The 16315-nt window shown below is 36.4% G+C and overlaps 1 protein-coding gene and 1 pseudogene across 15 annotated transcripts in view; one reads left to right on the top strand and one right to left on the bottom strand.

Moving 5' to 3' along the window:
• PPIP5K2 (diphosphoinositol pentakisphosphate kinase 2) overlaps nucleotides 1-9796 on the top strand; it is a 73762-nt gene extending 63966 nt beyond the window's left edge. For all 15 annotated transcript variants that reach the window (XM_045074518.1, XM_045074515.1, XM_045074513.1 and 12 more), the window contains 2 exons: nucleotides 934-1059; nucleotides 8072-9796. In XM_045074518.1, the coding sequence (XP_044930453.1) occupies nucleotides 934-1059; nucleotides 8072-8184 (239 nt within the window). In that variant the 3' untranslated portion in view covers nucleotides 8185-9796. The remainder of the gene's footprint in view (nucleotides 1-933; nucleotides 1060-8071) is intronic.
• LOC123390435 lies at nucleotides 4489-4913 on the bottom strand (annotated as a pseudogene).
• Nucleotides 9797-16315: the final 6519 nt, after the last annotated feature.

Raw genomic sequence — 16315 nt, 5'->3', positions numbered from 1 at the left:
GCTATCAGGTCCTCCCCCCCAAAAAATCACAAAAACAGGCAACTTGTATTTTGTTAACTCTCCACCTCCTTTTGGTTGGGAACTCAGAAGCTCATGCCAGTAGCTAACTGGTTCTGGCCTATCCTTCCCCAGAGAAGCTTATTCTTAAGAATTACCCCTACTTTTCCTTTTTACACCTCTTAATTGCCCCACCTTGCTTAGAAAGAAAAAAAAATTCTTTAAAATTCCCTTGCATTAAGATAAATCTCAATTAGGTAATAGAGTAAGACAATTTGATTTATTACTTATAATCATATTAATTTATTCTTAACCAGAATAGTTTAATAGACCATAGTGTTCATGAATTATCTATCCCTGAATCTCCACCTCATATTTTTAAGGGAAAACAATTTGGCACCCTGTCTTTTTTTTTTTTTTTTTTTTAATCAGGCAATAAAAGTGTCATAAGCTCTTCACCATCCCTTAAGAATCTGAGTTTCTGTCAGGGCAGGATAAAATTATGTCTTTTGCTCTATTCTTGTTGGCATACCTTTAAAGATTTTATTTATTTATTTATTTGAGAGAGAGACAGTTAGAGAGAACGTGAGAGAGGAGTAGGTCAGAGGGAGAAGCGGACTCCCCATGAAGCTAGGAGCCCTATGCAGGACTTGATCCCAGCACTCCCAGACGCCCCATGGCATACCTTTAGTAAATACTGTTAAATGTTAATTATTTACAATAGAAACAAAACATCTATTTGGCTAAGAGCATGAGAGAACTTTTTATAGGAAAGATGATTTTGCTGAATTTACTCTCTAAACCTTACATTGTTTATTTTCTCCTGTAATGTATATTCATAAGTCCACTAAATATGTCATTAGAAACTTCTAAAATGTAAAGACTTGGCAGGAAATTACTGAACTGCCATATCTGTTGTGTTTTTTTTTCTTTCAGCCTCTACAGCTTCACGTTCCAGTCCAGTAATGAGAAGAAAAATAACTTTAAATACTTATACGCCTGCAAAGATCCTCCCAACACCACCAGCTACCTTAAAGGGTACGAAAGCAAGCAGCAAGCCAGGTTAGGACTGCTTGTGAATTTATGATTCTGTATAGCAATCAGAGGAGTAAAAATAGCTTGCTTTTTGGGGTTAAAATCTATTTTTACGAAAGATCATTACAATTCCTAGAGTTAAAAACTGTTATGGTAGTCCATTGATGTATTTGTATTTTTTTTCTCTTTTGGCTCTCCCACCCCTGTATCTGTTAATAAAAATTATTTCATACTTACATGTTTCTGCAAACTAACTTATGAACTCTTTTTGCTTTTCTTTTGAGTCTAGGCATTATTTTAGTCCTTTTATATGAAATTTTTTTGTCTTCCTTTACAGTGTCTTAATTTTCCATTCTCAGTCTAATGGTAAGAATACCAAATTCAACTATCTTTTATCAACTTTTTTCTGTTTGTTTCCGTGTGTGTGTGTGTGTGTGTGTGTGTGTGTATGTGTGTTTAAGATTTTATTTTTTTAAGTAATGTAATCAGCCTGGGGCTTGAACTCACAACCCCAGGATCAAGAGTCATGCTCTACCAACTGAGCCAGCCAAGTGCCCCAACTTTCTTCTGTTTTTAGTTTTGGCCATATTTGATTGTGTGATTGATCCTTCCTGAAACTGTATCTTATTCTGACTTCCACAGTGTACTCTGTCTTGGTGCTCTTTACCTGTATCTGATTCTTCTACTCTTCTTGTTTGAGGGTCCTTCTTCCTACTTTCCTATACTAAATAAGGACATTCAGCTGTTCTTTTTTTTTCTTAACCTATACTTCTTTTCTTCAGAGAATTCTAGGCAGCTCTGAGTTTTTGACTGTATCCTCACTGGAAATCTCTTAATTCTTTGCCTCATGGTAGTGCGCTCAAATATTCTTTTGGTTAACAGTTTGTGCTTGGGAGTGGGAGGAACCTAGATTAAAATCTCAACTCTACTACTTGTTAGTTATATGATCTTGGGTATGTTACTTAACTTCCCTGATTCTTGGTTTCATAGTCATAACATCAAGGTAACAGTGCCTCTTAATGGTTGTCAGAAATGAATCCAATAATATTATAAAGTACTTGACCTAGCAGTAAACACTCACTAAATGTTAGCTGCTGTTATTGTTACAGTGTTGCAGACTATTCTCTTCACTTCCCCCCAAATAAATCCCTGTGATACTCAGGTCATTTTTCTTCTTCTAAAATGTTCTCCCATTACTTCCCACTCTTGAAGACCCAATCCAGCCCCCTCCACTGGTGATATATTTATAGGATTACCAAAACAAGAGCTCTGATGACACTCTACTTCTGACTTGATATTTATACCTAATTATAGCTCTGTCAGATTATCAGGCTTTAATAAGTTAAAGACAATATCTTAAATATATTTAAACTTAGTACCTTCTAAATAATCAGAATATGCAGGTATAGACAACTGAAATCTTAAATATAATCTTAAATATAAAACTTAATATCTGAGTATCTTAAATATAAATTATGGTATATTCCATATGTAACTCAAAGCTAACACTTATATAGTTTTTTATTATGCAAAGAGCTTTTTTACTCTTATATTTCTAAACATGGCCCATGGCCATGCCTTTATGGATGAAAAGTTACAGAGAGGTTGTGACTTACTCCTGTTCACATAACTGTTAATTGGTAGACCTCGGACTTGAATACTCTTTGAATCATGGTACATTGTTGTTTTCTATATATTAGACACATAATAAATGCATTATTTCATAAGCATTTTTAAATAATGATGAAATGGTATTGTATTTGACTTTCCAAATATAAGCCACTAAAAGCCAATATTGCATTTCTGGGATAAACCTTACTTGGTCATGATGAATAATTTATTTACATGTTGCTGAATTCAGTTTGACTTTGAGGATTTGGGCACCTGCATTGGTGAAAGATAGGGACTGGTCTTTAGTTGGGTTTTTTGTTTGTTTTCTTTGTTTTTATAATGTCTTTTAGATTTTGGTAGCAGGTTGATTCTGGCTTCATGAAATAATTTGGGTAGTATCTCTTCCTCTTTCTATTTTCTGAATGAGTATTTGTAAGATGGGTATTTCTTAAATTTTGATAGAATTAATTTTGTTTCATTTTAGTGATGGCTTTGATAACTTGCAGTTTTCAAGGAATTTGTTCATTTTATCTAAGTTGTCAACTTTCTTATTACTTTATTATCCTTTTAATGAATATGGTAATAACTTCTATAATTCATGATACTGATAATTTGTGTTGTGGGTTTTTTTTTTCTTTATTACCCTTACTAGGAAATTATCCATTCTGTTGGTGTTTTCAAAGAGCTAGATTTTAGCTGTTTGTTATATATTTTATTGATTTCCACTCTTTAATATTTTCTTCCTTCCTTCTACTTATTTTATATTTATTTCCTATTTCTAGTTTCTAAATCACTTTTTGTGAGACATTTCTTCTCTTACTATATAAACATTTAAAGCTGTAAATTTCCCTCTTTTAGCTACACCTCACAAAAGTTAAATTTTATTTTCATTCTCATTCAGTTAAAAATATTTTCTAATTTACGTTGTGATTTATTCTTTGAGTCATGGAGTATTTAGAAACATATTGGTTAATTTCTAAATATTTGGGGGGTGGGGATTTGATCTTATTACTAATTCCTTGTTTCATTGCATTGCAATTACAAAACATACGCTGTTTTGTAACATACACGGATTGCAGTCTTTTAAATGTGAAACTTTTTTATGGCTTACCATTTGGACTTGGTACATCTTAAATGTATCAAGAGCACTAGAAAAGAAATTTTATTCCATAGTTCAGTAATGTAATGTTCTATCAGTACCCATTAGGTCAGAATTGCTGATAATCATATTCAGATCTTCTGTATCTTTACCATTTTGAGGGGTGGTAACAAGTGCATAGGAGAAAAGTTTCCTCACTGTTTTATCAGTTGCTTAGAGAGCAGTTTTCACTCAACTGTGGAATTGTCTGTTTCTGCCTTTAATTCAGTCAGTTTTTATTCTGTGCTTTGAAGCTTTTTTATTATGTACATATATATTCGATATGACTTCGTAATGTATTGACTCATTTCTCATCATGGAATTTCCCTCTGATTCCTAGTAATGGTTTGTCTTCAAGTTTATTTAATCTGTTGTGAATTTTGCTACTTCACATTTCTCATGCTTACTGTATGCATGAAGTATTTTTACAAATAGTCTGTGTCTTCATTTTTTTTTTTTTAGTATAACTTTTTTATTCAGAAAATAAAACCCAAAAAACCAGAAATGTTTTCCAACCATACACAGGAGAGGTTTGTGGTGGGGGGATGTCTGTCCGTCTAGCCCCAGCCCCCAGCCCATGTGGTTTTGGCAGCAATAAGGGGTGTGGGGTAATGGCCCCCAAAATAAAAATGGTGTTAATCTGTATGTCTGGGAAGGAGAGGGGTGCAAAAGCCGTGGGGAGTGGTGGGGGGCAAGGACAGATGAGGTCAGTACTGGGAATTCCGCAGGTGGGAGGCCACTTCCATAGGATTTCTTGTTGATCATACCACCATGGACACCTTCTTTGCCCATCAGCAGGACTAGCGTCTTGGCAGTCATGGTGACAGTGATTTTGAAAGTGGGGGTTCCACTGGTGCTCTTGGTACGAAGATCCATGGCAAATTCCCCGTCCTGCAGCAGTGAGTCCCGGATAACAGAACAATTCTGGCCTCTAGGTGTCAGTCAGTTCACGAAAAAACTTGACCAGTCTTTGCCAACCCAGGACACCAACCTCAGCTGGCATGATGCTGATGAAGGTTTTCCCAGGGACAGCGGCCCAGATGGAGGGCAAGTCCTTATAGGCCACAATGGCAGCGTCCTGACAGGTCCCGTCCGCCATGAGGTTGTAGATGTAGGTGTTCTACCCGGCCATGGCGCTGCTGCTGGGGCTGCTCTGGGTGCTGCTGCTAGGCTCCATGTGGGTCCCTGAGCCTCTGGCTGGCATGCAGGGGGAGGCAGAGAGCTCAGGGCGCGCTGCGGTCCGGACCTCGGCTCTGCTCTCTGCTGTGTCCTTGTATTTAAGAAATTATTTTGTTGTTGTTGTAGGCAACATACACTTGGCTTTTTAAAAAAAAACCATTCTAACAATATAGTTGAAGTGTTTATAACTCATTAACATTGTAATTATTGATATGGTTGGGTTAGATCTACTATTTTATTATATTTTCTGTTTGTATATTCTGATTGTTATTCTTTTATTCTTTTTTGCCTTGTTTTGTATTAATTTAGTATTTTTTAGTATTTTATTTTAACTTACCTATTACCTTTTTAACTTTATCTTTTTGAATTATTCTTTTCTTGGCAGCTATAAATACACATCTCTCACTTTTCATGGTCTACTTAGAGATAATTTTATACTCAAAATGTGGGAAGCGTTGCAACTATAGGTTTGTTTACCTTCCTGTCCTCCCATCCTTAACACACAAGTTATCGATGTGTGTTACGTCCACATGTATTATAAAGGCTATAATTTAGTGTTGGAATATTTGTTTTAAGTAGTCATATATGTATTTTAAAGATATTAAGAAGAGAAAAAAAGTCTTTTATTTATCCACTGATTTAGCCATATCAGTTTTTTTTTTTTAAATTTTATTTATTTGTCTGACAGAGAGATCACAAGTAGGCAGAGAGGCAGGCAGATAGAGAGAGAGAGGAAGCAGGCTCCCCGCTGAGCAGAGAGCCCGATGCGGGACTCGATCCCAGGACCCTGGAACCATGACCCGAGCCGAAGGTAGTGGCTTTTACCCACTGAGCCACCCAGGTGCCCCAGCCATAGCAGTTTTTATTCCATTTTCCAAGTCTTTGTTTCCATCTGGTTTTGCTTTCAACCTGAATCTTTTTAGCATTTCTTATACTGCAGATCTGTTTCTGTATTTGAAAAAGTCTTTATTTCACCTTTATTCCTGGAAAGTAGTTTGGCTGGATAGACACTTCTAGGAAGAAAGATGTTTGTTTGTTCATTTGTTGTTGTTACTGTTTTCAGCATTTAAAAGGTGGTGTTCCGATTTTCTGGTTCCCGTTGTTTCTGATAAGAAGTATTTGCTAATTTGAATTGTTCCACTGTATGCTGTGGATTAATGAATTATTTTTTTTCTTCCTGCTTTGAGTATTTTCCCTTTATCTTTGACAAAGTCTCAACAGTTTGACTATGGCAAGCCTGCCCAGGACTTTTTTTTTTTTTTTTTAAATAATTTGGATTGATGTTCACTTTTCCCTCTCCATTCTGCTGTTAACCTATCTAGTAGATTATTATTTCAGATATTTACTTATTCTTTAGTTTTAGACACTTTTTGATTCTTATAATTTTTTTCTCTTTGTAGATTTCCTATATTCCTATATTCTTATTCATTATAAGCAATCTTTTCCTTTGTTCTTGAGTATAGTTAAAGTGCTTGCTTTAAAATTTTTGCGTAACTGATCTGGCTGATCTTGGGATTGGTCTCTATCAATTTATCCATTCTCAAGAAGAAAGATGTTTTCCTGTTTTTTCATACATTGAGTAATTTCGGATTGTGTCCTAGACATTATGAATGAGATGTTGTATAAACTCCAGACTGTTATTTTTGTTATGTTTCTCACATCGCTTCTCGGCCTTTTGGCTAAGATCAAGTGTTGTTATGTTTCTCACAAGACTATTGAGTTGTTTGGGTTCTTGTAAAGCAAAGAGTTAACCTTGACGGAACTCAGATTGAAAACTGTGTCCCTTGAAGTCATTGATAGCTCACATTTCACTTCATTTCTTTTAGCCTCAGCTGGACTTCTTGGTGCTTACCCTGCTCATGCCATAAATATGATCAGGGTTTATACAAAAAATGGGGGGCTTTCCCTTTCTGGGATCACCCACCTGACTTCAAGCAGCTGTAGTTGTTCCAATATTTATCTTCTGGTTCTTAATGCTAAGAATGAGTTTTATGTTGGAGTTTTAGTCATTGCACATGGTTCAGACTAGTTACTCTGGATACTGTCCTCAAGCCAAAAGCTTTTTTTTTCTTTTCTTTTCTTTTCTTTCTTTCTTATTTTTTTTTCCTTTTTTTTTTTTTTTTTTTGAGAGCGACAGCTTGTGAGCCATGAGCTAGGGGCTGGGCACAGGAGGTGGGGGGTGGCTGGGAGGGTGGGGAACAGAGGGGCAAAAGGAGAGGGAGAGAGAGAATCCCAAGCAGGCTCCACACCCAGAGCAGAGCCCAATGTGGTCACAACCTTGAGATCATTACCTGAGCTGAAATCAAGAGTCAGGCACTCAACTGACTGAGGTACCCAGGCACCCCATTGTTTTTAAGGCCAGAAGCTTTTTCAAAAATGTATGTGTGTTGTGGGGACTCAGCATGGGTTTCCTTCTTCCAAGTGTTGATTTTTTCCATTGTATGCCTGCTTTTGTTTACTTTGCAGTGTCTTCAAATAGTTGTTTTTCATATTTTATCTTGAGTTTATACTTGTTATCTGCAGAAGAATTGGTGTGGCAGAAGCTTCCCATCTGGACCGGAAGTATAATCTGGCTTAGAATAATTTTTTAGTAACTCATTAGGGCTTGATTTTCATTTGGATATAGAAGGATGAATTCTCAATCAAGACTGTCTATATTGGGGCGCCTGGGTGGCTCAGTGGGTTAAAGCCTCTGCCTTCGTCTCAGGTCATGATCCCAGGGTCCTGAGATCGAGCCCCACATCAGGCTCTGCTCTGCAGGGAGCCTGCTTCCTCCTCTCTCTCTCTCTCTCTCTCTGCCTGCCTCTCTGCCTACTTGTGATCTCTCTCTGACAAATAAATAAATAAAATTAAAAAAAAATGATGAATAAATTAGTTTTCTAGGAAGAATGTAGAGTGAAAAGAAAATTTTTGGGGAACATGGCCCATTGAAATTACTTTTTTGTATTAGTGTTGAATTCTAAAATGTTAAAAGGTTAAAGATGCTCTATTGAATGTTTATAATGTTTCATTTACATCACAATTATAAAGTAATTATTTTATCACTTAGCAGTATTATTTGAACATGAATTCTTGTGAAAATCTAAGCAATAGTTTTCTTTTTTTGTATAGCTACCAGCGGACCTTCTAATGCAGTTGTTCCTAATACCTCATCTCGAAAAAAGAATATAACTAACAAAACAGAAATGCATGAACACAAAAAGATCACTGGGAAAAAGAAATGAAATCTTAGCAGAAGCTGGAACTCCTTAAATATATAAAAGTCATATGTTCAGTAGAAAAGGACACATAATAAACGTTGACTGAAAACTGTCAAAGCAAGTAGCTTATGTTTCTCTTATACATCTCTGAATTCATTTTAGAATATGTTAAATCTAGAGAATTCTTTGTATATATTCAGGTAAGGAACTTTTCTCATGATCTTGAAATGTTTAAGACAATGTTTATTAACATTTTATGATACCAAAAGCTATAGCGATGTAGGTCTGTCATTCTTAATGTTATGTTTACGGTGTACCTTTGATAAAGACAAGGACAGAAAAGCCTAGATAGCTTGTACCAGTGTCCCACCAATAATGCTGTTTACTGAAGAATCTGTGAGGTGACCTCTATATCCACTTTCATTTTCATGGGATTTTATCTTAGCTGTGAAAACCTGTAGCTTGGGTTAGAATTTGACAGTCAGGATTACTGATGCAGATTTTTTTGAGTGTATTTCCAAAGAGATTTCATTGACCATTTAGATTAGAAACCTTTTCCCCCAATTGTTAGAATTACATATATGCTGCAATATTTAAAAACTGGAGTATTAACATATGGGTTATTTTTTCAATCTGTGCTTTGAGTTTTTTTTATTGTATGTTATTTAAAATATTACATATACAGCTGGAATAACTACACCTTTATGCACATAAATTTCTTATATTAATTTGTAGAAAATATTTTCTTTATATATTTCCTTACCATAAGGTGCTTTTGCTCATCAGGAAAATTTTGCTTCATATGTTGGGAAGAAAGACATCTTTAGGGTTTTTTTTTAAAGAGATATAGTTGACAAGTTTATAAATGTTACACTTATTTTCAGAGTTCTTTTTAGATCTAAGGAAATCAGTTCAAAAATGGGTATCATTAATGTGCGAAAAATGTCTGAATTCTGTAGTTGGTAGATATTATCTATAGCACCTCTTTTTAGCATTTCTACTCTTATCTCTAGTGTATCAGTTGGTCTCACTAAGAAAGCTTAAAGACAGAACATTTGAAATAAATGCTCTTTTCAAATGATTAGATTTTGAAAGGAAATTGAGATCATTGTTTTGTGATTTCATCTATGATGTGAAAAAATATTTATTATCCTTGGTGCTTTCTCCCCCCTAATGCACAAATAATTATAAACCACTTGAAATGACTTAAACTGTAAACCAAACAGTACAACCTGATAAGAATTCCTTGCATTGCCAGTCAGGCCACTTAAATTGCTAAAGCTTTAGTTTGAAGCTTATGTTCAGGAAATTACTGAATTCTCATATGAACACATCTATTAAAATTTTTCAGGAGACTCTCCTAACTCTAGATCATCATCTAAGAATTGACTTTTAGAAAATAAGCATATTATGTGTTAGTTTTAAAAGTACCAGATACAGGAGTCACAAATATATATAATTAAACAAGTTTATATACTTCACTTGAATGTAATTGTATTATGTGGAGACATGTCTTGTAAACAGTTGAATGTACCTAAGCTTTCTGTATGTGAAAATGTTAATGTGCTCAGTGTGGGAGTAAGAAACTCCTTTTATTTTTTAAGTGGAACTGAATTAAAATATTTTATTTCCAGTATCAGAGTGACTTAAATGACAAATTATTTTTTATTCCTATTCTTTATCTTTCCTTTTAGCTTTCAAAATAGAAGTAAATGAAGAAAACTATTATTAAACAATGCTATCTTAGTTGTGAAATAAAACTTGCTGTTGGCCATACACATTGCAATATATTTCCTAGAAATTAACTAGAAAAGTTCAGCATAGCTCACTTTTTCCATTTTTATACAAGAACTGTGATTTGACTGTAGACACTAAACTCAGTAATATTTTTGTATAGACTGGACAGTCTTATTTCAAAGAATCTTTTAATCCTTTTCTAAAACAACAAAAAGGCTTATACATAAGAGCAAGAAATTATACTTACCACTATTTAGTAGAAGTTTGACTGAACCATCTGTTTCTCAAATGATTCTGTCCCTGGAAGGTATATTTTTCGTTTGTTTTAAATACTGGAAGATACTGCTTGCAGCCTAATCCTCCACCTGGCAAAGAGATGAGAAGGCGCTGCCTGAGGAACTGTCCAGCCATTCTGGGGTATTGATCTTAGAGTACGTTACTCATTCTTCCCATCCTTAACCATACATCTGAACTCAGACTTAACTTTGCCCTTGAAGTTGTGCTGGTGGCTTTTGCTGCCCTGGTTGTATTGAGGTCTCATAGTCCAGCCTCAATGGGAAATATTCGCGGGGTGGGGGCGGCGGGCAGGCGTGTTTCACCAACCTCAGGTTAAGGAGCAAAATGTGCTGAACAGCTGTTCTCATGTTTCCTTTGAGCAGGAAATGGAGGCAGAAGAAAAACAGTAAAGAGACAGAGAGCTTGTGACAGTGTGCTTAGTATATACATGGAGAGAGACAAGTTAAACGTACACTTCTTCAAGAAATACTTCATTAAAACTCTTGAGACAAGACAAAAGTCTGTTTCGAACAGTACTACCCAGATTTCCCTCCAGGTTTTCTGGCTCTGCTCTGCATGTCCACTATTATCTAGTTTCATGCCAGTTTGAACTAAGATCTTACCTTTTTGTCTGGTGTTCATCCTTGGTGAAAAGTCCTCAGTATTTCCTTTTGCGCTAATCAAAGTTTGCTTTCCGTATAGTGTTCATTAATATTACATCATTTTATCCTTGACTTACCTGGACAGTGTAGACGACTGCCTGTATTTTTCTTAGTCAAGTGCGGATCATTTCTGCGATGGTTCAGCACCTCCCTCTCTAGCCTCTCTCCAGTTTTCATAAACTGTACCTAGAGCTGTCACCACTAGCAGCTTCTCACCCAGGGGAACAATTTTTCTATTTCTTCTGAAGGAGTCACTTGTCATAAAGAGTCCAAGTAGAAACAGCTCTCCCTTTGTACAGAATAATGGGTACCACACAATTGCCTTGTGACGTTTTCTTTATATGGGTCAATTGTTTTGAAGGTCTACTCTATATTCAGAGAATGGAGAACTATATAAGATCTATTATTTTATATGTAAATTATATTTTGATTAAATATATCATTTAGATTTTCTGTAACCTTTTCGTTTGGTCCATGTGCTTAGGCATAACTTGAGACAAAGGTAAATGAAAGTTTTCACTTAGGGGTTTTCTCCTTTTATGGTCGGTTTTAATTTTTTTTCTCTGTTGTATGTGGCTGTGTTTTCCATTGCATATGAATTCAGGACTGCTAGATTTCCAATGTGGGTATAACCTTTATCATTACAACAAAATTTTTTGTTGTTGTTGCTGTTTCCCTGGGTGCTTTTGTCCTGTAATTTAAAATGTCTGATATTAATATTATGACTGATGTTTTAATTTAGCTTGCATTTGCTTGATTATATCCCTTTATTCATCCCTGTATTTTTTGTATTTTTGTCAGTTTTTTCAAGTTTTTAAAAATAGTATATGGTGAGTTTTGCTTTGTGATTCAATTTTAGGATTCCTCTTATTTCATATATTAGTGTAGTCTATTCATATGTAATATACCTTTGCTTTTAGGTTAATGCTTTCTATTTTTATTGCTTTTGTTATTTTGTTTATCTTTTTGTAAAAGAATACTTTTCACTCCAAGTAAGAAAAACTCCAGTTGAAACTTAAAATCATAAGGAAATTTAGAACACATTTCTGCAAGTCCGCAGGTGGGAGTTGGGTTCCAGCCACAGTCTTCTCAGTCCATACTGTCTTCGAGGACCTACCTTCTCTCCCTCACTCCTATAGCACTGCACAAGCTTTATCCCAAAGGTGTTTTCCCTCATGTTCACAAAACGGCTTCCCATGGCAGTTAGGGTTTTATGCTCCCTTGTTCATGCCTAACACAACAAAAATTGAAGAAAATTCTCTCTTACCCATGGAATAGTATGTCTTTCATTTCCATGTGATTGGGCCAACTTATTTGGTCATCTGTCCGTTCCTGGATGAATAACATTTTCTAGGAGATTTCTATGGGCTTGTTGGCTCTGAAGCTGGTGATAGGGTCAAGTTCCCCCAAAAGCCTCAGCATTGTAGATAGTTTGGACCAATTAATGCTTTATTGTGGAAGGCTGTTCTGTTCCTAGTCAGTGTTTAGCAATATTCCTATGCTAGGCTGCAAGGGTTGAGGTAGTCAATTAATACAATGAGCCAAAATGAAAATAATGATCAAGTCTCTGTTTACTTACTGTGATAATATAAGCAAGAGGCCCAAAAGAAAAGTAGTACTGGCTCTTCACTGTTCTTTTTTCCCTCCTGCCCCACCCCCCACTGAGTGGCACTGGGCAGGGATCAATCACAGGACATGTAGTGTGGATGGAGGAAATAGTCTCACTGCTGAGGAGCACTGAGCAGAAGATTCCTGCCTTTTTATGAACCCAGGGACAGGGAGGGGAGAGAAGGAAAGGCTAGAAGTAGAAAAAACAGGAGAAGTGTATCTTGGTCTCCTCTCCCCAGTAAGAAGGTCTCAGTGGCGATGCCCAAACATTGCCATAGCCAAGGTCCCCCTGAGAAGGAGGCCTCTGGATGGAGGTGCCAGGGCTGGGAAGGCAGATATGAATATGAGCTTGGTGGCCATTGGTGGCCCGAGTCCTTGACTACAGCTCCCTTCAAAGACTGTGTGGGGAGGACAGCTTTCTGTCATAAAGCCCATGTAAAAGCTTTTGTAATTGCCTGTGATAAGGCCTGAAAGATCATACGTAGGATTTTGGCCTGAAGCTGTTCTCCTGGTCTCTAACCTAAATGCCAGTAACTCCCCCTAAAAGAGAGTCCAAGAATGTCTCTAGATATTGTCAAAATGTCCCCTAGAGAAGCAGAATCACTCTGGGTTAAGAATTCTTCCTTTGAGCACATGATTATGTGAAGAAAGGATGGACATATGACCAAAATTTGGGTTCTGTCAGGGATGAGGGGTGGAGGGATGAATAAAGGTTAAGTGATCAACAATATACACTGTACACTGCATTATGTATCATCCGTATTTGCTCTGGTTTCCTTTGTCCCCCTAGTGGTTTTCTTCTTAACTGTAATTTGATTTATGTATTTCATTTTTTAGATGCTGTTGACTCCCTGCTATGAACAATGTCCAATTAGTATACGTTTTTCCTGCCTTCCCTCTAGAGCAGTTTTAGTTGACTGTATTATTTTGGTTTTCCTTGTGTATAGCTTTATGCCTATAAATATTTTATGGCTTTATTACATGCTTATCAATTTAAATGCCACATTTTGAACCCCTGACTAATCAAGATGAAACCATTTCTACCTTACCCCCTTTTGGCCCTCTCTCAGGTTCACTTCTCCCTTTTGTATTTCCTCTGGTATGGCATTTGTTTTGGGATGGCTTTTTCGCTTTTCCATTTCTTTCCTGAACTCTTACAAACTCCTATTGCATTTCCTTCTGTTGTGTTGCCATGTGGTATCTCTAGATGAACTTCTGGTTTCCTGAAGTTGAATTATGACAGTATATTTGGTCATATATTTCAGTAGATCAATTTTTTTTCTGATGAATAGTTTTCTCTACAATTTTTTAGAAAGATTTTATTTATTTATTTGAGAGAGAGTGAAAATGAGAGTGAACACAAGTAGGATCAAGGGCAGAGGGAGAAGAGACTCCCCACTGAGCAGGAAGCCCAATGTGGGACTCGATCCTGGAACTCAGGGACTCAGTTCTCGGACTCCTGGCTCACAACCTGAGCCGAAGGCAGACGCTTAACTGCCTGAGCCACCCAGGCACCCCTGTATCAACAATGGTTTTACCTGCTATTATTTCTCCTGTTCCTGTCCTTTTCTTGGAGTGTTTGTGCGAGTAACAGGCAGGATCATTTTCATTCATCACTCATCTTGAAATAAGTTTCTTTCTAGCTCACCTATTTGGTATACAGCCATATAGTGGGTAATGCAGCATTTTGAACAAACAGTTCTTCCTGGGTATTCAGGAAGCTACTTATGACAGGATTGTGGCTCTGCAAGAGCTGTTTTAGCCTTTTATTCTCTCCAGCAAACAATAATTGACAACTGCAGAGCTACTCCCTCTTGGAGACTCTTTCCTCCACTCTTGGCTCATCCACAGACAGCTTCTTGTAAGTGACATGTCTGTATCTCCTCCTTTGGCTTTGCCTCACTCGCTACTCTGTGGTCCCAGGCCGTATCCAGAAAACCCCTCATTGCTGATTCCCACCGCATTTCCATTGTCTCAGACAAGAAATTGGTTTTGCCCCTCAGATAATGTCCACTATTTTGGAGTCTTTTTGTCTGATGACTTTGAGGTCTGGAGTAGAGACATCCTCTCCAGGCATCTTCCTGTTAGATCTCTCTTCATTTGACAGCTTGTTTCGTCGGTTGTATCTGAAGTTACAACTGTTTTCCTGTTTTGTTGAAGACAGTTTATACCTCTGTTTTATATTTGGGGATAATCATTTTTATTGAGAAATGATTTCTCCATTTTCAAACGAGGAATCACTTCTTTTTTGGTTACTATCCTTTGACAAGAAGGAAGAGGAGGAGGAAGAAGTCAAGGAGAAGCTCCTGTTTTATAACACAGTTGATATTTTTTTCAAGATTTTATTTATTTATTTGACAGAGACACAGTTAGACAGGGAACATAAGCAGGGGGAGTGAGAGAGGGAGAAGCAGGCTTCCCGCTAAGCAGGGAGCCTGATGCGGGGCTCGATCCCAGGACCCTAAGATCATAACCTGAGCCGAAGCCAGATGCTTAATGACTGAGCCACCTAGGTGCCCCAAAACAGTTAATATTTTTAAATGAAGTTAGTAATGCCAGTTTTGCCTTAAGTCCAATATTGTCAGTATCAAATGAAATAGTAATTTTGGTAAACTGCAACAGGAAGAACAAATTTGAAGGATTATTTGTGTTCTTTTGTTGTAAAAGAGTTGTGTATAGTCCAAATGTCAACCAGGGCTCTGTTTTCAATTGCATTTCAGCATTTTTGCAGTCAAAGATGTTCTAGACAGTTCCCAATACTCTTTTATGGTTGCTTTTGTTGCCACGGGAACAGCCTGCCTAGTAACAATCTGACCAAAAAAAAAAAAAAAGGTTATTTTAGCATCTTTTTCATTTATAAAATCTTTAAAATAATACGTTCCATCTTAAAGCAGGGTTTGGGGGGAAAAAAAACCAACCCACAGTATTTAACAAAACAAAATGAAGTCGGCCTTCCCACCCATCCATCTCTTGTCACGTGTGGTTTGAAGGAATGACACAATTGGGTGACCCTGGTGAGATAATGGATGTATGGTTTAGGCACCCATTTTAAAGCCCTTACAAGGATGTATCTCAATGTCCTTATTTATCATGCTATGTAATGTGCTTCATGAGTGCTTGATATATAAAGGAAAATTTTTTTTTTAAAAAGGAAAAAACCAATATGCTTTCTGAAAGTATTTTGCTACTTTAAAAAACTAGATTTTTCTCAAACTAGTCAATAGAACAGAATGCTTAGTGTTAAAGGGGGATGGATGGATAGATGGGAAGTGAAGGGAAAAAAAAAATAAAGGACAGGTGAGGCAGAGAGAAGGAAAGAACATAAGATCTACTATTGTGTTGTCAAAACATTGCTGATATAAAGAAATGGGAAGCCAGGTAATCAAAGACTGTTTCACTATATGTAGAAAGAAATTTGTCCAATAGGAAAAATGAGACCTGGGAGTCCCAAATGTTATAATTCACAATAGTTTTGTATAACTGATTCTTCTTTGTTCATTTGGAAACCTTTCTGAAAGTTTCTAATATACCACATCTACCTCCTTTTTGAACACGAATTTAGGTAGATAGCGTAACTAAAATAAGTGTTAGTGGTACTGATATCCATTACTACTCCTTCTTGCTTCCCAGTGGCTCTTTCAAGGAATTTACTGTTAATGCAATTGATGTTACAAAGTTTGTAATTATAATTTTAGAATTATCTACTCGAGAATATTTACTAACTTTGGTTTATTACCCAGAGTGCACTTAGATCTAGATATTGCTTAGTATTGTAAATGCAAACTGTATTTTATATTAGCCTAAACAGTATGGAATATAGTTAGAGAAATGTTTTTGTGGCAAGAAAAAGAAAAAAATTATACCTAGTATAT

The sequence above is a fragment of the Mustela putorius genome, unplaced genomic scaffold (assembly GCF_011764305.1).
Source record: "Mustela putorius furo isolate JIRA1106 unplaced genomic scaffold, ASM1176430v1.1 tig00537350_pilon_pilon_pilon, whole genome shotgun sequence".
NCBI classification, from domain to species: Eukaryota; Metazoa; Chordata; class Mammalia; order Carnivora; family Mustelidae; genus Mustela; species Mustela putorius.
The sequence above is the reverse complement of the archived record's forward strand: the minus strand, read 5'-3'. Positions and strand labels throughout refer to the sequence as shown.